General features: G+C 51.6%; 1 protein-coding gene across 3 annotated transcripts in view; it reads right to left on the reverse strand.

Annotated features, from left to right (window-relative positions):
* Positions 1–20,828, reverse strand: part of HIP1 (huntingtin interacting protein 1) — a 152,854-nt gene that overhangs the window by 76,709 nt on the left and 55,317 nt on the right. Inside the window, exon 1 of one of the 3 annotated variants that reach the window (XM_061210337.1) lies at positions 7,169–7,349. The exons of the other annotated variants lie outside the window; for them this stretch is intronic. Coding sequence (XP_061066320.1) covers positions 7,169–7,186 — 18 coding nt within the window. The 5' untranslated portion in view covers positions 7,187–7,349. Of the gene's footprint in view, positions 1–7,168; positions 7,350–20,828 lie in introns of those variants that run through there. 3 annotated transcript variants of the gene reach the window in all.

Raw genomic sequence — 20,828 nt, forward strand, 5'->3', positions numbered from 1 at the left:
CACGGATCTTTGAGCTAGGGGGGCCAAGGAGGCAGTGACTTGGTAAGACTACTTCCCTAAGAATCCAGCCTGGGAGAAATCCAGCAAAAGAAAGCTATTTTAGGTCCCAGAAAATGAGGCTGAACTCGTGCTCCAAAGAGAGGTCATGATAGAAAGTTAATGAAATGCTCATCTCCAAAAAACTTTCCCCCACCCATGGTGTGCAGCTCCCATGCGTATCCTGGCACCAGCAAGGGCCACCTCCAGGCACTGGGACCAGAAGCAGGTGTAAGCCTGTTGGCCAGAATAGCACTTTCGGGTCTGACTGTTCAGTGGAGACTGCCTCACTTATGCAACACCTGCTGATTATTTTTAACTTGGACCCTCACTCCCTGCTCCCACTCATCTCTCCTCTCTCATTCCTCTGGCCCTGCTCCTGACAAACCTACTCAACATCCGTTCACCTGCACACAGCGCCACTCTCCTAACCGGAATGTCTTCTCATCACTTCATCACCCATTCAATCAGCACCTACTGTGCGTCATGTATTTTCATCAATGAAATCACCACTCCCCAGACTCACAACACAGCTTAAACACCACCTTTTTCCAGGAAACACAACACCGAGGTATAAAGATTTAGACCCCATGTCCTGGGAACTTTGCTAGTCCCACGGAAACAGGGACTACACCTAATCTTCTGGTATAAAGAACAGGTGGCTCCTGAACCCATCCCGTGCTCTTGTGACCTTGCGCTTTTGCATTCGTGGCTTTCTCTGCCTGGAATGCTCTTACCTTCCTTACCTTCTGGGCAAATTCCTTCCCCCTCCTCCTCCAGTTTTCTCAGTGAGCCCCTTCCTCTAGTGCCAGGCAGTTAAGCCCACCCTCTCCCACCCTAGCACATCCCTCAAAAGTACCCTGTGCGTTTTATCACATGTACTGTAATTACTTATAACATGTCTGATTGCCCTGATTACCAGCAGAGGGGTGGTCCCGAAAGAAGGACTGTTCTACTCCTTCACCTAAAGTTTCAAGATTTTATTTGGTCCCTCTTGGAAACTGATGGCTTAAACAACACAAAAAGCAAAATACAAAGATAAAGAGATTTCACCCAACAGAGAACAGACATCCTTTTTGGGTGCACATAGATCATTCACAAAAATTAAACATGGATTAGGCCATAAAGGAAGATTCAGTAAATGCCAGAGAATCAACATTATACAAACCATGCTGAGACCATAACATAATAAATTTTTAAAGTATTAACAAAAGGATTGCTTGTAAATCCAAAAAAAAAAAAAAAAGATTTTATTTGTTGCCTAAATGAATAAGCAAAAATACTAATAATTATAGCCATGGCTTACGAAGCCCCTCCATGTGCCAAGAACTGTAAACAGGCCATCTCAGCCTCTCACAAGTTGGCAGACACCAATCGATCCGAGAAAGTTAGCTGATGTATAGCAAGGTCAGCTAACCTGTCCGTGGTCCTAGAGTGGCAAGTGGTGGCATCAGGATTTAGCCTCTGGCCTTTGTGACTCCAAAGCCCCTGGTCAGCGAGTAGGGCAGTCTCAGGACACAGAAGTCACCTCCTGATCCTCTGTGTGCAGGGGGCGGTGCTGGCTCCCACTCACATTTATAAATATGCCTCCCACCCTGTAATCCCTGTCCTATTTGCTCACAAGCAATCACCTCCAGATCAAAGACTCACTAGGATTTAAGGAATCTAAAGGAGACACGGAGATTTTTTTTTTTTCTTAAAATGGCTTAATTTCTTTGGTAGCCCGGGGAACATGAATTTTGTCTGACTGCGAAAATCCTTTGGTTCAGGGGCAGCTGCCAGACCACGTGCCTGTCTGGCTTTGGACTGGGACCTCTAGGGCAAGAAACAAGACAAAGGTAGAGCGGAAACAGCCCTGGACATGCTCTTCAAAAAAATCACCCAGCTGTGTCTGGGGGGATGGGGTTTGGGGTGAGGGGAGTGGAGTAGGGGGAAGACGGCAGGGAGGGTTGGTCGGCAGGGAGGATTGGTCATCTGTGGGCTGGGCTGTCTTAAAACCTACATGTGCATCTGAACTTAGGACACTAAATCCTGTTTCTTTCTCAAGGCTATTTTGAGGGAGCAAATAATCCGGGTGGGAGTGTTCTATCAACTACAAATGTCTATGAGTCCTCCCACTCAAAGCATTTCAAGGAAATCTGTCTCCCTCTCTTGACTCTAAGCCTTTCAAGAGACAACTCGGCCATCCTCAGCTCTGGGTCCCCAACATCTTAACACTCACCCCCCAGGGGCCTGAGCATACAGTGAGGATTCAACATGCGTCTGAACTGAACGAAACCTCATCCGGGTAGGATAAAATCTTAGTGTTCAGTGACAACAAGAGACAGCAGTCAGATGGTAAATCAAAAACTCTTTTTTTCGTAAGCATTTTAAAAAGAGGCAAATAACAGATTTCCTTCCCCACTGGCACTTGGCTGAGGCCAATGTCATCTCTGATCCCTGACCTTATTCCACGGGCTGTTTGGAGAAGGTGGCTGGTCCGTGATGCTCTGCTCAGTTTGAGAAACTGTGCTTGGTGATGCATAAAGCTCACTTCTCTGGAACTGCTCCCCAGTGTGAAAAGGAGCTGCCTTTCACCTGGGGCCAGCCACACCTTAGCCGAGGAATGACAGGTCTCTGAGGGCTGTTCCTGAAGTCTGAGCACTGAGCCAGAGTCTCTAGGTTGGCGAGGACTCGGAGGCCATGCTCCTCCAGGGTCCTTGGGCAGCTCCAATGGCCAGGGAGGTGCTCTCCCTCTTCAGGGAGTTGATTCTGCCATAGGATGTTCTGCTGTGGGGCGGTCCTGGCCAGCCAAAGCCCCACCTCCCAGAGCCCCCCCCACCCCAGTACATAAACTACCTCTTCCTCCCCACAGCCCTCAGCTGTCAATCAGCCTCTCTGCAGTCTTTCCTTCCACAGACTGAACTACTCATTTTACGAGGCTGACATCCTCCTCACCGCTCTCTGAACAGCCTCTAGTCAGAGGCTTCAAATCTTCTTTGACTCTGACCACGGTAAAAAGCACATCTTACAAGGCCAGTCCATGCTTGTGTGTGCGTGTGTATACAACCAAACCAATTTCATGAACCTTCTTACATGGAATATACTTGGATGTTTTCTAGTCTGTTTCACTCTTTCAAATGCTTAGCTGCAACCCACTAAACGGATATTTTGTGACCCAGAACTGAAAACACTGCTCTGGTTTCACCAAGCCGGTCATCCATGTCCAGCTTTGACTGGTTATTTAGCTCAGACACTAAGCCTTCCTTTCCACATGGCTTAGCTGATGCAAGCTGTGGGTAGAGTCCTGGGCATCATTCTACCCTGGGATCTCTCTGGCTTCCCTCTACCACGCCTCTCCTCGACCCAGCAAATACACACGAACCTCAGCAGACAGAACCTCAGCAGGCGGCAGGTTGGCCTGAAGCTTCTTCCTGCCCCACCATCAACATCATTTACTCAGAACACCTGAGATGCTTTTCTCTGCTTTTTTCCTGACCTCTTCCCATCTTCCTGCTGTGTAAGCTGGAAGATCCCAGGGGTCAGAAGTCTCACATTTGAGGCAGGCAGCCAAGATTCATAAAGAAACCCCAAGCATTAAAAACAGCTGTAGATGACTGACGAGGGGTGTAGTCCACATAGATGGATGCTAATCCCTTCTCCCTGAATCTTCTCCCCTGGGGGACCCAGAGGCCAAAGGCCACCACCTCCAGCTCATCGTTTTAGATCAGCTTCTGTCCATCCTAGAATCTGTTCACTAAATCCTTTTCCGTACCTTTTATTGGCTTTGTCATAATTTTGGTGATGTGGAGAACTGGGGATACCACATCTTGCTCCAGGATTTCACTTTCCTGAACTTCAGTTTTCTTATCTGTAAAATGTGGCTAATTCTTTCTGCCCTGCTTTTCTCATGGGGTTGTGGTGAACAGGAACAGGTGTGAAATGCATTGTAACCTGAAAAGCACTATGTAAATATAAATCGTTACATAAACTATACGTCCTTTTGCTAAGAAATGACAGCGATGACTCCGATCCCCTAATTACAGCACGGTGCATTCATGCTCTGCATTCAGTAAAGGCACAGACCCCCATCATCAACCCCCAAAAGGCATCTGCACTTTACCCCTGAGTGCCGGGTTAAACCAGCTCTCCCTTGGGCAGATATCTGATGTCATCAAAAATTCATTGGGTCACAGCAGCTGGCGAATCCATTGTCTCCACTCATTTGTACCTTCATTCAGAAAGATAACTAGACCTGGGAGAATTGGTCCCCAAAGCAGTCAACTGAAATACAGCCTAAGTTCAGCTCTTTAGGCCAATCAAGAAAATAAAGGATGTGTGTGTGTGGGAGATCAGAGTCATCTTAGATCAGACTTTGGGGACCATCATTATCATAATAGCCACCATGTATGGAGGACTTACTATGCTAGGTCCTGTGCCTTAAAGAATTATTTCCAACCTTGATGAAGATGCTCAAGGCTCATTTTACACACGAGGCTAAAAGGTTAAGAAACATGCTCAAAGGGATAAACTATAATCTGCTTTTTCTCATTCAGCAATAAGCAAGTGAAACCCCAAGGCTGGTGTTGGGCTTTGCCAAGGATGTGACTGAAATGCTGGGTTTGAGGTCTACCCTGGAGCCAAGGGCCCCCAGAATGAGGACTTTAAACCGGAGATGGGGCTTTCATGGTCAGAACAGAAAGTAACTTCGGCCTTTTGCAGGAATAGGAAGCAGATGCCAATTCCCTGGGGTGGGTAAGGTTCTCGTTGCTACACAGTCCAGGGTCTGTGCTCTTTACAAAGAGCTGAGAACAATTGTTTCTGGGCTGGAAGCTTGGCTGCTCAATGATTAATGAGAATCTAATATCACTTTTGTTTGGATCCCAAGCTAAAAGAGGAAAGAGGCAACACATGTGCCTCTCCTGTGTCCAAAATTCTCTGAAGGTTACCCACTGCCTACAGGTCAAAGTCAGAACGTCTTGGCTGGTGTTCAAGGCCTTTCTGGTTGGGCCCCAACCAGCGATCTTAACATTTCCTGATCTCAAACCTCTGTCCCAGCCAGATGTCCTCAGCCTCACCCAATGGGTTCTGCCCATTTGTCTTCCTGCGACTCCCAACAGGCAATGCCCCTCACTGCTCTCAGCAGAGCCGACTCCACTCAGCCTTGAAGACCCAGCCTAGGGCCTCGTCTTTCTTCTGGACTCTGCAGCCCATCCCTTTGCAGACCCCACAGCCTTCCGATCGGGGCCTGCACTAATAGCTGTTAGGTTGGCCTGCATCTCTCTGGACCCCTCACCCAGATGCTAAGGGCCTGAGGAGCAAGGAGGCCGTACGTTACGTTTCTGTGTCCTTCACACAGCACTTGCTATAGAAATGACAGGAATTAAATAAACACTGTTGAGTTAAAGAGGGGATGGATGGAGGGAGGTGGTAGTGTCAGAAGTGGACCAGATCTCTAGAGACAGAGGTCCCTAAACCCTGTAAGCTGGTCCTCACAGACCAGCCTTTGGAAAGAATCTAAGCTCAGGGACGGAAGGAAGCTCAGAGGTGATCTGGTTTGGCAGCCATTGGACTAGAACTTCAGGTTCCCTGTCCCTCCCACCCGCCCTCCCCCATAGCCTAGACAGGTGACTCTGGTCTTGCTAAGACATCTCTTGGAAAGGGTCTGGCTGCTGCTCAGCTTTCCACCTTCCCACCCCCACAGATGCATAGATGACTTTTTTGAGGGGTATTTCTAATAGTTACCCAGAGAAAATAAGCTTTCATGATACACATAGGGAATGGTGGTCCAGCCTCTTGGCATTGCCCAACCATAGGCAGGTTTGTGTCCTCAGACAAAGATGAGAGCCAGTGAGGCCCCTCGCCCCAGGGGCAGCACTCAGTTTGAGAGTGGTCTCCTGCCACGGGAAGGAATGACTCTCACCCATCCTCTGCTCCGTATCCCACTGTCGCCTACCCAAGACAGAATGCCAAAGGCTTGGCAAGGCACGGAGCTTACTGGTCTTCTCCAAAGAGATGGCTACTTCCAAAGGACACTTTCTGGGAAATACTAGCCTAATTCTGTACAAGACCAACTGAAATTCCAGTACCTTCCCTTCCCTAAGGTATAGGCAGATCCAGAGCCCCCCTTCCCCAGACACACCCCAACCCAGGTCTTTTCCTCTGAAGCCCTGGGGCCCCCACGAAGCACAGGCCATCATGGGGTACCTCTCCAACCTGAGGCACCGGCCCTCAAAGGTTTTAAGGCTGGGGTGTGGGTCTAAAGCCAGGGTCAGGGTGGTAGTGATCTCAAGGACACCTTTAAATCTTCATTCAGAGTGGGAGTCAATCAGAACTCCTAGACAAACCTGCCCCAGGTCTCCAAGTGCTCCCAGAGAACCCCTCCCTTCAGAGTCCCCCAAATCACATCCCACCGCTACTCCCACCCCAACCCCCAGGGCTGCTCCTCAATCAATCAATGAACAACACTGTATTCAGCTCCTACTGTGCCCCTGGGGGAGTGGAGGGCTGTCCTGGGGGAAGAATCAGCTCCCTCCAGAGAATTAGATGCTTAAGAGTCAATGGTGTCTGCTGCCCCCTAAACCAAGGCAGTTGAGGGTCTACAAGTGGTAAATCTAGAACACCCCTCCAATGATTCTGTGCCAAGGGGTCCATCCCTGTCCCCTCACCCTGTAGGATGGTTAAAGCCCTGGCTTCTCCTCACTGCTCTCCCAGGCCACCCACCTGTGCCCTCCTGCCCACTGGCTCAGTCCAAAAATCTTCCCATAAATCTCAAATACGTGTGAGGGCAGGGGCTCTGGAGGAGACAGGACGAGCCCCCTTCCCGCAGCCCTGCCCTCCCTTCACCAGGCTGGTTCCCCAGTGTGGGAGGCGAGCTCAACAGCCCTCTCTCCCTGGAGTCTAGCGAGCTCTCCGGGGCAGCCCTGGCGGCAGCGCGGCGGGAAACCGGGAAGCCCAGCTGTGTCGGCCACCCGCCTCCAGAATCCTGGCCCCGCTCCCTCCTCCAGCACGCCTGGAGTTGGGGCCAACAGGCAGGATCAACCATCCAGAAACTTTCAATGGATCAAGCCGACTGGGAGGGAGAGAGGGACGGGGGGAGGGACGGGGACGCGGACGCGGAGGTTCCAGGGCAGAGCCCCCGCTCTTCACTTACCATCTTGCTCACATCCATGACCGAGGCTGCAGGGCACCCCCCCGCCCCTGGAGATCCCGCGTGCCCCGAACGTTGCTCCCGGCTAATTCAGCCCGGATGGTGCCATGCTGCGGGGAGGGCGGCCGGCAGGGCCCCCGCGGACCGGGGAAGGCGGCGGCGGCGGCGGCGGCGGCGGCAGGACCGAGGCTGGTCCGGAGAAAGGAAGGGGAGGGGGAGGGGAGGCGGGGAAGGGGAGGGGGCCGCGCGCCGAGCCGCAGCGCGCACCGGGGGCGGGGGAGGCGCGGCCCGGCGCGGTGGAGCGCCCGGGGGCCGGGGAATCCCGAAATCTGCTGCAGGCGCCCGAGCCGCCGCGGCGGTGGCGGTGGCGGTGACGGCGGTGGCGGTGCGGGGATGCCGGGTGGGGTGGGATCAATGGACGGATTCCCGGGGCCGGAGCCTGCGGCCCGGGCGCGCGGCGAGGGTGTGATTTGAATAACAAAAGGTCGCTTCTCCCCGAGGCCCGCGGCCAGGATCGCTGAGCCCGCAGCGAGGCCGCCGGGGAGTGAGTGTGAGTGTGAGTGTGTGCGCGGGTGTGCGCGTTTGGGTGGTGGGATCAGTGGGACTCAGGAAGTGAGCGGCGGAGGCGGCTGAAAAGCGGGGAGAGCTGGGGACGCACACGAGCCGACATTCCAGTGGGGGCAGGGGGTCTGCTCGGCCCCTCCCCACTTGGCTTCACTGGACAAAGGCGGAATTCAGACCCAGTGGTTAGCCGCCTGTGGCTAATCCGGAGGGGACGCCCAGAAGAGTCTGGGGTCCGCAAACAGATGGACGAATAGCAGGAAGTGGTACAGGTATCCCCGGAAGGCTCCGAGGCCCCCCGCAAGGGAGCCCAGAGCCAACCTGCCTACTGGCTTCTAAATGATGTCTGCCCTGAGCTCAGAGCCCCTTTCTCTCAAGCCAGACTCCCTCACTCAATGCCTAGTCTGCCTAAGAGAAATGGGAGAGACTCCTCTCTGCAAGGAGATGCGGCTGGTGGCGGAAAAGGGCTCCTGGCAAATGCTCTTTTGGGGCACGGTCTCCAGAAAAAGGCTGGAGGCCCAAGCCTATGGTTTCAACACAGGCTGCCTCACATCCTCGGAGGAGCAGGAAGCAGCAGTCTTCCAGCTCAGCCGAGTCAGCACGGACCTCAGTCCACTTACACCAACCCTGCTTTACAGGGTAAGGAAACTGAGGCCCAGAGAAGGGGAGTGATTTGCCCCAGGTCACACACCTGGCAAGAAATGAGGGCAGAAGAAACCTCACTAAGGACAGTGCAGCCCAAGCCCAAAAGAGCTTCTCATGCTGCCACGGAGTGAAATCCGTTTTTATAAACAGGTGACAGGATGCATCCACAACGCTGGCCCTCTGACCCACACCAAGGCGCTGGGGAGGCAGCACTGGTAAGTCCCCCATCCTGGCCCCAGGGCCTGCTGGGCTGACTAGGACAGCACCCTCCCTTTCAAAGCTGAGTTCTTGATCTATGTCATAGGGGCTGTTTCTCTGCCTACCTTCTAGGGGGTTGTGAGAACCCCATGATATAAAAGATGATATAAATAAGATATAAAAGCAGAAGTACAGGAGGGTCAGGGGCTTTTTGTCGTGGTGGTTATTTTTACTTCCCAGCTCCGGAGCCCAGTCCAGGGTCCCTCAGCTTCAGGAAAGGGCTCTCTGGGCCCAGGTCTCTCTGTCTAACCCTGAGTCTAGACCGCACACTGACTCTCCCGCCCCACCCCAGGGCTGCCCCTGGCAAGCCCAGCTCTTCCAGCACTGTGCCCCAGCCAGGGAAGGCAGGAGGGTGCCCTGGTCAGTTCTGGTATTCTGGGCTCCATAGACCCTGCTACTGACTCATGTCTACAAGAGTCAACCCAAATGAGGTACGAGGCAGGAGGGAAGCATGCCACCACTTCCTCATCCTCCAACCCGGACACCCAAGGGAGGTCAGGGCCAGGTGAGCCAGCAGGAGTCACCCAACGCAGAAATGAGTTTTGGATTATCTGCTGGTTGTTTAAATGGACAACCACCTTTTTTCTTTAAAAAAAAAAAAAAGATAGATTTCATGTTTTAAAAATATTATGAACCCGGGACTTCCCTGGCGGTCCAGTTGTTAAGACTCTGCACTTCCAATGCAGGGGCCACGGGTTCAATCCCTGGTCAGGGAACTAAGATCCCATATGCTGTGCCTCGTGGCCAAAATAATAATAATAATAATAATAAATGAAAAAAATGAAAATAAAAATATTATGAACCCTTAGGCCTGGGGTTGATCAAGGTCTCCCAATAGATCTTGACATCTTAGCTGGCAAAGCCCATTTTCTCATTGCTAAAATGGGGATAGTGACACCTGCTTCACACACAGGTGTTAAGGGTTGAATGAAAGATCTTTCCCAAACCTTACCTGTAGTAGGTTGAATGATGCCCCCCCACCCCGCCACCCGCCGCCACACACACACCACCAAAGATATCAGGTCCTGATCCCTGGAACCTGTAAATACTACTCTACGTGGCAAAGATCACGTGCACAAATGATTAAGCCAAGGCTCCTGAGGTGGGAAGAAGACCCTGGATTATCTGCGTAGACCTTTGATGCAGTCTTGGGCATCCTTGTAAAAGGGAGATATGACACACAGAGGATGTGGAGATTAGAGTGATGCGGCCACAAGCTAAGAAGTGCTGTCAGCCACCAGAAGCTGCAACAGGCAAGGAAGAGATTCTCTGCTAGAGCCTGTGGAAAGAGTGGGCCCCGTCAACACCTTGATTTTGGCCCAGTGATGTGACTTCGGACTTACGGCCTCCAGAACCAGGAGAGAATCAATTTCCGTTGTTTTAGCTACCAAGTTGATGATAATTTGTTACAGCGGACACAGGAAACTAACATACTGCCCAAAGGCAGTGAGGGCCAGTGTCACCGCTCCAGACAGGCGCCTGCCTCAGGGCTGCTCTCTCTGCTGGACTTCTTTGCTGGGGAGCTGCTCTTGTGAAGGAGAGGCCAGCAGGAGCCACGAATAGGGCTGTTCCTCTCCTGCTCCATTTGGGGGGCAGGGGGGGCACCCTGGCAAATAAGAAAGTACCTACAGGCAAGCATATGGATGCACGTGCGCACACAACATACAAATACAGGGAAGGAGCAAAACAGCTTCTTAAGAGAGCCTGGGCTTCTTCGCCTTGGCTAACCCATCACCTGCTAGGCCTGCCCAGCACACAAACATCTTTGGGTGCCTGCCTTTCCTGCAACTCTTGTTGGGGTGACAGGTTCAGACTTAGAGAAAAAGTGAAAAGATGGGGACTTTGCATTCCCCATTCCACAGCGGCTGTGCCACGAGGCATCCTGTGGTCTCAGGTTTTTAAGGAAAGACATTTTTAATTGTGCCACTACAGAGAGAAGCAATTTGAAATATGCATGAAACCCAGCTCAGGCTGGAGGAGTCTCTTTTGAATAAACTGGATAGAAAGAGAAACAGTAGGTCAAAATAAGAATGCTGTGCCCCTCAGGCTGCTGTCTTTCCTTCATCAGCTCCAGGTCACTATATTCAACTGTCTACTGGACATCAACACCTGGGGAAGTCTCACAGGCACCTCATACTCAAGGAATCCAAAGATAAAATTTTCTTTTCCCTCTGTTTTCACAATCTGCTCCTGCTCCTGTTTTCTGTCTTCACTAATGGTTCCACATCCACTTAGTTCATCAGTCTAGAAACATCAAGGTCAGCCTTAATTCCTCCATTGACAACTGCCACTCTCACCCCATCTAATCAGTTCCCGTGTCCATGCAGTTCTTTCTTGCCAACAGTTTCCAGTCTATGTCTTCCCTCCCCATACCAATTGCTCCTGCACTGGATAAGACTTTAAACCACAGCCTCCTAACCGGCCTCCCTGCCTCCAGTCGCTACATGTCCAGTTCATCTTCTACACCTTTAGCTGTGACTCCTTACTGGCTGACCCCAAATGGAAACAAAAACAAAATGAAACAAAAAACCCTTCCACAGTTCATCTGGCCCTCAAGGTCCTTACTAACCTGGCCTCATCCCCCTCCATTCTAGCCACCTTCTCCCATCCTTTCCTGTCCACCCCATCAGTGAAGTCCTGGCCCACCTCAGGACACTCCTGGAATGCCCTTCCCACCTCCTCAGCTTGGAAGATTCTTTCTCACCTTTTAGAACCCATCTCAAACATCACCTTCTCTACAAAGACATCCCTGACCCATCCAGACATAGCCCGTCACTCAGAGTCCCTTCCTGCAATGGACAGCCTCTGGGTATAGCCTGCATCAACCTTGGATGGGGGTGGTCCTTGCCCTGGGCTCTCTCTGCTCACCTGTGAGTTCCCTCAGGCAGAGGCTGAGCCTCCCTGAGTGCCCCACCGCATACTTACTTACCTGCCCCAGGCCTCTTGTCAACCCAAATTCCACACCGGAATCACTGCTCCACCTAACTTCAACTAAGAAGTGCTAAATGGACCCAGGAAGCCGGTACAGAAGGTGCAGAGGATGTGTCCTGGTGGAGGGTGACACCTACTGGAGAACCGTGACTCTGCCGCCTAGCCCTACAACTACCACACTGAAGACCCCGCTGAGAGGCTCAGGGCTGGGCCTTCGAGTACTTTGAGGCATGAGATTCCATTAATTCCCAGTAATGAGGTTTAAACTAAACAATAGGGACTTCCCTGGTGGTCCAATGGGTAAGACTCCGCCCTCCCCATGCAGGGAGCCCAGGTTCAATCCCTGGTTGGGGAACTAGATCCCACATGCATGCCGCAACTAAGAGTGCACAAGCCTCAACTAAAGATTCCGCATGCTGCAACTAGGAATTCCACATGCCGCAACTAAAAGATCCCGCATGCCGCAACGAAGATCCTGCGTGCTTCAACTAAGACCAGCGCAGCCTAAATCAATAAATAAATATTTAAAAAACAAAAAACAACTAAACAATACTCCCTACAAAATGGCCTTATATAATGTATGTTACTACGCTACCTGCTACCACTAACAGTAAGCATATACAGAGGGCTGCAAAGTTTATAAAATGACTTTTTGCCCATTATCTCATTCAACTCAGGTAAGGCAGATAGAATAGGTATTATGATTATTACAACACTTATTTTGCACGTGAGGTGTTGTAGAAGAAAGAAAGCCGGAAAAGGCACTGAGATGGGGAGGGGAGGTCCAAAACTTCTTTAGCTTTGCCTAACGTGTTTTAGCATTTCATAAGGAGAATGTAATGAAATATTTTACCTGCATCATAACGGTGGCTGTTAAATTAAACGGTGGCTGTTACATTTCTTTCTCGAAAATGTAGGCTCCGGAGACAGACCTCAAGTTGCAATCTGGCTGCATGACTTTCTAGATATGGGTAAGTTCCTTAACCTCTCTGAATTTTAGTTTTCTTCCCTAAAAAGAAATAAATATTCTACCTCCCAGGACCGATGTTGAGAGTTAAAGCAAACCAGTGCCTGTAAAGCACATAGCACCGTGGGGGGCTGGCCCCAGGCTTGGCTTTGGCACACCCATCTCCACATTTCCTTGGCGGCTAGTTCCTGAAAAGTTCTAGATATTTTCTTCTTAAAAAGCTGAATTCATAAGAAAAAGGAAACAACAAAAAAAAGCCAACGATAACAGTAGTCATTCTGATTTAAATGACAGTAAGTTAAAAGGATAACAGTAGTCATTCTGATTTAAATGACAGTAAGTTAAAAGGATAACAGTAGTCATTCTGATTTAAATGACAGTAAGTTAATAGGTTTATAGGGAGAAAAAATATAGAACTACAGCCACTATACCCAGCCGAGCCACAGAGGACATTAGCCAGCAGCCACCAGCTGAGTAGCTCCTAATCTTCCCGTGCGGGCACATCTGCAAACAGAGGCTTGGCCAGAGTGACTGCGATCCCAGCATCGCCTGTGATCCTGGTGGCTCCGTCATGGAGTATTTCCACGGGTCTTTCTTTGGACAGAACTTGGCCTTTCAGCGAGTCACTTGGACTCCAGTGGGAAAAGCCTTCCGCTGCCTCTCTCTGCAGGGGCATGATTACCCTTAAAAGTTGAGAAAGAAAAAAACCTCAAGATGCATAAAGAGTCCCCTGACCTAGAATGTATCTCAGGATACCTGAAGGGCAGGGCATCACAAGGCGAGTGGGAAGGGGGGTGCTGCTGGCAGCGGGGGTGGGAGGTGAGGGGGGGGGCACTGTGTCATGCTGTGAATAATAATAGCAACTGATAACGTCTCCTGAGTTCTTACCAGGTGCCAGGCACTATGACAAGTACTTTACAGGCGTTATTTCTTTTAGTCCCCACAACAACCCTGTATACTAAGCGTTACTATTATTATCCTTATTTTACAGATAAGGAAGGAGACCCAGAGAGGTTAAGTGCCTTTCCCAGGGCCCCATAGCTAATAGGCAGGGGAGCCAGGGTTGAACGCAGGCAGTGTATTCCAGAGCCCCCGCTCGTAGCCCCTACTCCGCTCGTAGCCGCTATTGCGGGTTCACGGTGAATTGCACTGAGCAGCATCCTGGGCACCTGGCACTGCCCTACCTGTGGGAAACCTGCCCTCACTGGGGTTGGCAGGAAGTGTGAACTATGTTATTGTTAGTATGTATTTTAATTTACAGGGTTGTTTTTCTTCATTTTAAAACCTTGTTTATTAATTATATATTAATTACACTGAATTCGGCTGCCTTCCCCTCCTTCCCCTAAGTGATTTGCATAAATTCCCAGTGCCAGGTACCGAGCATCAGTGATTCAAATGCAGGGCCTGCTAGCTGCCTCTTGGACTTCAACCCTTATTCCCTCTCCCTTCGCTGTGTGTGCTGCTGTATAATAGGCTTATCTACTGTGGATATGCAAGGATGGGCCCTAAGAAATGATTCCTTAAGTAGTTGAAACATTTCCCCTGAACACACTAAACAGTCCTATATCTTAGAGTTACCTGGCATTGTCCCAAATTCGGAAACTGAAGTTAAAATAAATATTGACTATAACACGCCAGGGAGAGAGAAAATGATTGCAGCTTAGGCAGGAAACTGTAATCAATGAATGAGATATCTGGGCATGACCGAGAAAATCCCTTAACCATAGGGGAATGAGGGGAAGTAAAAGAAAAGCAGAGAATGCAGAAGGGAGACCCCAGAGTTAAGAAAGTACTAGAAAAGACAGTGAACTGCTAGGTAGGGACTAAAATTCCCACCTCCTTGGTGGTTACAAATGTTACCCCAGCATCTGGAGGTTACAAAGGGAATCAGCCTCCATCCCCACATTATCTTGCCAAAACCTCTCAGCTGGAACCAGTGGGAAGTCTTTCCCATGACCTCTTGGAGCATACCTCTAATTTATATGGAATCCTAGTTATTTGCTTTCAATATGCAAATTTCATTCTGTAGGAACCTCTCAGCAATACCCAGGTGCTGGTGACATGGTGACAATAAAATGTGAAGCTGATAACTCTCTTGGGGAGGCCCTCGGCTGGTAGGGGCAGCTGGTGGCAAAAAGGTTCCCCACCTGGACGTTTCTGCCAAGCCCTGGATCTCGGTGGGCATCTGTGTGAAACAACTCAGCTCAATGAGTTGCCACAGCTGCCCCCAGAAGCCTCATCCTTTGTGGTCCTGAAGGGCCAGGTTGTCAGAAGCTTAACTCATCTGATTGGAGTCCCGAGCTCACGCCACTGCCAGGTACCGGGTCTGCAGGAACCCCTGGCTTCCTTGTGGACAGGCCACCAGCCCTCCTCACCCGGACCAGCCTCAGGTGTGTTGATGTTCACAAGAGGCCCAAACAGGAGCATGGGTGGTAATCTCCATAAATCTCCATTTTGGGCACTGAGCAGGCAGTGCCACCAAATTGGCACAAGGGCTCTGGCCTGGCCTCTGAGCAGCCGCTCAATAAAGGTTTAGCTACTGAAGGGCAGTGTTGAGCCTGCATTAAAAGTAATAAACATCTGTGAGTGGCCTGCCCATCACAGGGTCCATGGGAGCAAGGAACTCACCTGCAACGTGCCAGGCACCAGACCAGATGCTCTGCCTACCCTGTCCTGTCTCATCCCCCCAGCTCACAGTTCTACAGATATGGATGATGAGCTACAGAGAGGCCAGTGTCTTCCCAAGGTCCCATAGATGCGACTATGACAGGTCGTCTGCCTGCAAATTCCCTGCTTACCCTCTGTATCCACAGCCCACTTTCCCAGGGTAAACTCAGGCACTGCTGGGGCTCAGATCACTGTCTGCTGACAGCTGTCAGCCTTCCATGAGCGAGGCCATGGAAGCCCCTCCATCAGCTGTGATGTGTCTGCCCCTGCTGGGACTGCTGGAGATGTCACAGCTACCCCTGGGGACCCTCAGCATAAATGAGTAATGAGAAGAGGCCTGAAGTGCCACTTAGAGCTGGGAAAGGTCAAGGGCTCTGCTATCATCAGGCCCCCTCCAGGACCATGGGAGTTGCGGGCGCATACCCGGGAGCCCAGGGGTGCAGCTCCTGGAAATGTCCCCTCCTGGTCAGGGAAAGGGCCTTCCTAGGAGGAAGGGCCAGTGGTCTGGGGTACCCCTCTCAGTCTGGCACTAAGTGTGCATGAGCCTGAGTGCCTAAGCCCTGGTTTTATCATCTGCGAACCTCCAGATCTAGAATTCTATTTCCAGTCCTGCTTACCAGTGGCTCCCTTTGGGACTTCAGTTGCTGCAGCTGCTAAAGCATCCGGGAAATGTGCTTCCCTCCAGAGAAATGATACACATAAATGGGCTGGGGTATGAGTGGGCCAGACAGCAGTTTCAAATCGAGAAAACCAGAAGCTCTCAGGCAATTCAAGAGGACCGTGCAGGGCTGCTACCAGGCCCCTGCCAATCCTGGAGCAGCTCGTGCATCTGCACGGACAGGGACTGCCCTACACCCCATTTCAACTGCCAGCGCACTTGAACTTTCCTCCTGTGGGGTCCGGGAAAGGAGCGTGTGGATGGAACTGTGGCGGGAGATGGGCAGCCGGGGAAAATCGGAGCACATGCAGGAAGACTAGGCGGCAGGGCTGAGCAGGAGGGTAGCGTGACCAAGCATGGCGAGTGAAACAGGCCATGTGCATCTGTGTGGAAGCAGAGCTGTCTCACCGAGCAGGTCCACGGGGAGGGAGAGGGAATCCCAGCTAGGACACGCGGGCTCATGTGTAGGCAGCAGAAAGACAGACAGGCTGCTGTGTACGAACAGCCAGACACAGACTCAAGAGATAAAGCGGGGCTAGTGACCCTTGGCTTTCGGAGCTGGGCTGAGGCTGGCTGGAGCCCCTGGTGAGGGTGGAGGGGAGTCGGGCCATAGAGGGTGGGCTGAGTGATGGCTCCTGCTGCCCCTCCAGCCTGTAGATTCTCTCTTGCCCCGCTGTGTTTGAGGCCAGCCACTGGGAGTGCTGCCTGGGAGGCTCCAGGGAGGAGACAGGCTGGAAGCTGCAGGTGGTCAAGGGCAGCAGTGGGGAGCCAGGAAGACAGGGCTTCAAGAAGGGAACAATCGGGAAAGGGGAACGGCTGTAGGATGAAGGCGGGGCAGAGGAAGATCTGACCCTGGGGCCTGGGGGCAAGTGGTCCTGTAAAGAGGAATCAGGAGGAATTAGGACAAGGGCCCTGCTTTCTGGGGCACTGCAGGGAGGAACGTGGTCTTCACTGCATTAAGTCCGCCCTGCTGGCTGGCCATGTTCCCAGGGAGGGCCTCTGGCCACGCTGCAGTTTGAGTAGGTGGGGCTCAGAGACGCAGATCCAGGAGTCTCCTGGGAGTCAAGGGAGCCAGGAGGGCCATCTGGGAGGCTCACTTGGTCCTCAGGACAAGAGAACCCAACTCAGGCCAGGCCCAGGTGAAGGCAGTAAAGCTCTCAGAGGATGGGTCATTTGCTGGCTGTGGGCTAAGGGGAACCTTTGTTCCCCTTGGGGGACTTCCCTGGTGGTCCAGTGGCTAAGACTCTGCACTTCCACTGCAGGGGGCACGGGTTTGATCCCTGGGGAACTAAGATCCCTCATGCCAAGTGCACTGCGGCCAAAAAATTAAAAAAAAAAAAAAAAAAGAGCCCTTTGGGACCTTAAGCACAACTTTCAAACTGATCTTTTCCCTTCGGTATTTATAGGGGACTCTTTGTAATGAAGTCATAGAAAAGGACTTTTCGAATGCTTCTAGTCCCAAAAGTGTGGCCTAAATTGTCATCATCATCGTCATCATCATCAACGGCACAGCAGCCCTCAACATTATTTACCAAGCCCGTTATGTAGGACATGATGCTTGGTGTGGCAGTGCCCACCTCTGAATTTGAGAAATCAGAAGCTGCGAAGCAAGGCGGAGGGTGGAGGAAAACAGAGGTTATTGCCAGCGGTGGCTCACCACCCGCGCTGCACGCTGCCATCACCTGGGAAGGTGGGGCCCCACCCCAGGGATGCTGATATAACTGGCCTGGGGACAGAGCCTGGGCACTGGCATTTACAAGCTCCCCCAGGATGTGCTGATGTGCACCCCAGACTGGGAACAACTGAACCACCAACCAACCACATAGCTGGGGCACAGGAAGCCCCGCCCCAGTCCTGGCTGAAGCCGAGGGATGCAGGAGACTAGGAGGTGTGGCGCTTCCCTTAGCACTTCTACACTGGGAATTTCTGAGCTTCCACCTGGAATTTTCCATCCCTTGGCCAAAGGTTCAGCATAAGCGGGGACCTCTGAACCCTTTGCCCCTGGTAGGTTTCTTTTCCCTCCTTACATTGCCATTCCATTTCCCCGCCCCCCCGACCCCTGCCATATTAAACACCAGTGTCCCTTTCTACATATTTGACATCACAGGGGAAAGAGACCCCAAGCACGGCTGAGCTGTACAAAAATGCCTGGCATACCCCCAGAACCAATCCATTCTGCAAGACTTCCGCCAAGGAAGAAACGTAGCCCACTCTCAGGATGCCGCTTTTAGCTGGCGGGTTCTGGGCAGCAAAGATCTGCTGGATTTCTAAATCCTCTCCAGGCGGCCTGTGGGTGGCTGGTGGGGGTAAGGGGCCTGTTAGAAGCACAGAGACAGATGCGAGCCACTCAGCCAAGGCCCTGAGTCAGCAGACGGCCTGGGAACCTCGATGCGGGGGCCCAGGCTGCCAGAAAGCACTCCACTCCTGCCCTCCAGGCTCCTCCCTGGAGGCAGGAATTTGGGGCTCCCTCAAATGGCCCAGCCCAGAAGCTACCAGCCTCTCACTTGGAGGGGTTTTTCCACTGCTCCTCCACAGGGAGGACAAGTCCAGGAATCTGTCTCGCCCAGTTATCTGATGAACAAGGACCTGTCCCGGGAGCATGGACCAGGGCAGGAAGGCAGCAACTCGGAGACATCTGTAGTGACCAAGCACTGGCATTTTTGTGCTGGAGAGGGCGGCCGCCAGGCTAATTCCGTGTTATTACAGCCTTACAGGAAGCCAGCCTGGCCCAGCTGTCAGCCAGCAGCAGTTTATGGGCCTTGGGGGCAGAGGGAGGGAGGGAGAGAAGAGAAAGGAAAACAGCCCTCTCCCCACCCCAATCCACCCCGCCCAAAAAATTGATCCGGAGTTATTTTTAGGTGCTTATTCATCCCACACATTCCTTTTCAAGAGCCAGGACATGGGCTCTGTACAAAAGCCATTTAGCAGAAGGCAGCTGCTCACACAGGCAGATGGGGCAGGGGACACCTGTGAGCACAGGGCCTGCGGGAGAAGGAGGGAAAGTGAGAGGGTCTTCGAGGACCCCCTCACAGTAAAAACATCCCAGGATTCTGAAGGCAGAGTCAGAAGTCTGGATGAATAAAGGTTTTTAAATCCAAATTCCCAGGTTCAAGTCCAACCTCCAGCTTTCTCGTGCCATATGGCCTTGGGCAGCTTACTGGGAAAGTCAGATAAGACCCTGGGCTGCAACCCTGGCCACATGTGGCCTTGGGCAAGTCACTCAACCTCTCTGTGCCTCAATTTCCCCACTGATGAAAGGAGGCTAGTTAATGTAGGTAAAACACAGAGAATTGCCTGGTATATCCAATGTTATGTAAGAGTTAGCTGTCGTTTCTATTACAGCACCACACATATGTTAATTATCGCTGTCAGTAATAATGATCATTAAAATAGTACATTGGAGTAGGATGGAGTATGAAGCCACAGAAGGTCTGAGGTGGAAGAGGTAAAGTTGCAGCAAGTTGTAGTCATGACCCCAACGCCTGCCAAGGATGGGAAGAGGCTTTGCTCTGTTTAGGTGTGAATGCTGAGACTTAGCTTCTCTTCTTGTATGTAGGGTAATACCCACTCTTGGGGGGCAAATGGATGCACATAGCACGGCCACAGGGGGCTGCTTGATAATGCTAGTTGACTCTGAAATCACCTAGCCTGCCGTGATGGCTAATTTTGTGTCAACTTGACTGGGTCACAGGGTGCCCAGATATTTGGCTAAACGTTATTTCTGGGTGTGTCTGTGAAGGTGTTTCAGGAAGAGATTAACATTTGAATCAGGAAACTGAGTACAGAAGATGGCCCTTCCCAAAGTGCGTGGGCATCATCCAAGGTTGAAGGCTTGAATAGAACAAAAAGGCAGAAGAAGGGAGATTTCAGTTCTTTTTCTGCCTGATCGCATGAGCTGGGATATCAGTTAGGCCTGGAACTTACACCACTGGCTCCCCTGGTTCTCAGGCCTTTGGACTTAGACTGAATTACACCACTGGCTTTCCTGGGGTGTTTAGCTTGCAGATGGTAGCGTGAGCCAATTTCCTATAATCAATCAATCAATCAGTGTGTGTGTGTGTGTGTGTGTGTGTTGTTTCTCTGGCTGCCCACTCAATCAGACCCACATCTGGCCTCTCTCTGCCAGCCATCACCCTTATTTGCACGGGCCACCCTCCACCTGCCCCTCCCCGACACCCCCCTGCCTCACTTGTTGCTCCTTCTGCCCTCGACACCCCTTACATGTTAACCCAGCTTTTACTAACCTCTCCCTTCTAGTTCCATTCAGTAAAGCTTTATTGAGTGTCTACTATAGGCAAGGCACTGGGCTAAGTGCCATGACTACTGAGACAAATAAAGCCAGGGTCTCAGCCCGCAGATCATTTCAAGCCCATGTGAGGGTCACCTGCACAACAAGACAGTGCAGGTGGCCAGGGAGCACCAAGCAGAGGCTGGAGGCAGGTCGGGGAAGGGGCAGAAGGCCAGGGACATCTTCCTACAGGAATGTGATATGCAGTGCATGGGATGTGTGCTCAGTGGCCATGAGCTCTTGGGCCACCTCCAAGGGCTCCTGAGGGGCAGGGCTCAGTGAACAAACCAGATAAGCAAACCTCTGTCTCCCATGGGGCCAAACAGGGCCAAAGTGTCACCAGCAACATTCCTAGGCAGACCTAGTGTTGCAGAGAGCCTGGTGACAGTCGCCCTGATTCCCACCCCTAAACTCCTGCAAGAAGAGGCTTGGAGGCTCTCACATTTTTCCTGTGGGTGGCAGTCAGGGGAGTATCTGGAATCTTTTCTCTCCCTTTGCTTCACACAGAAACCCCCAAAAGTTCCCCTCCCTCATGGCATTTCAAGCTGCTTGATTTGCCAAGTACCTGGCCTATTCTTTGTTTTACATGTTCAAATCCATTTTTCTCCTTAAAGCTGGAGACACCTCCTTAAAATACAAGCTCTCCACTGGCATTTCTTGCTATGTTTTAAAAAAGTCTAGAGTTGGT

Source organism: Eubalaena glacialis, chromosome 13 (genome assembly GCF_028564815.1).
Source record: "Eubalaena glacialis isolate mEubGla1 chromosome 13, mEubGla1.1.hap2.+ XY, whole genome shotgun sequence".
Classification (NCBI taxonomy): Eukaryota; Metazoa; Chordata; class Mammalia; order Artiodactyla; family Balaenidae; genus Eubalaena; species Eubalaena glacialis.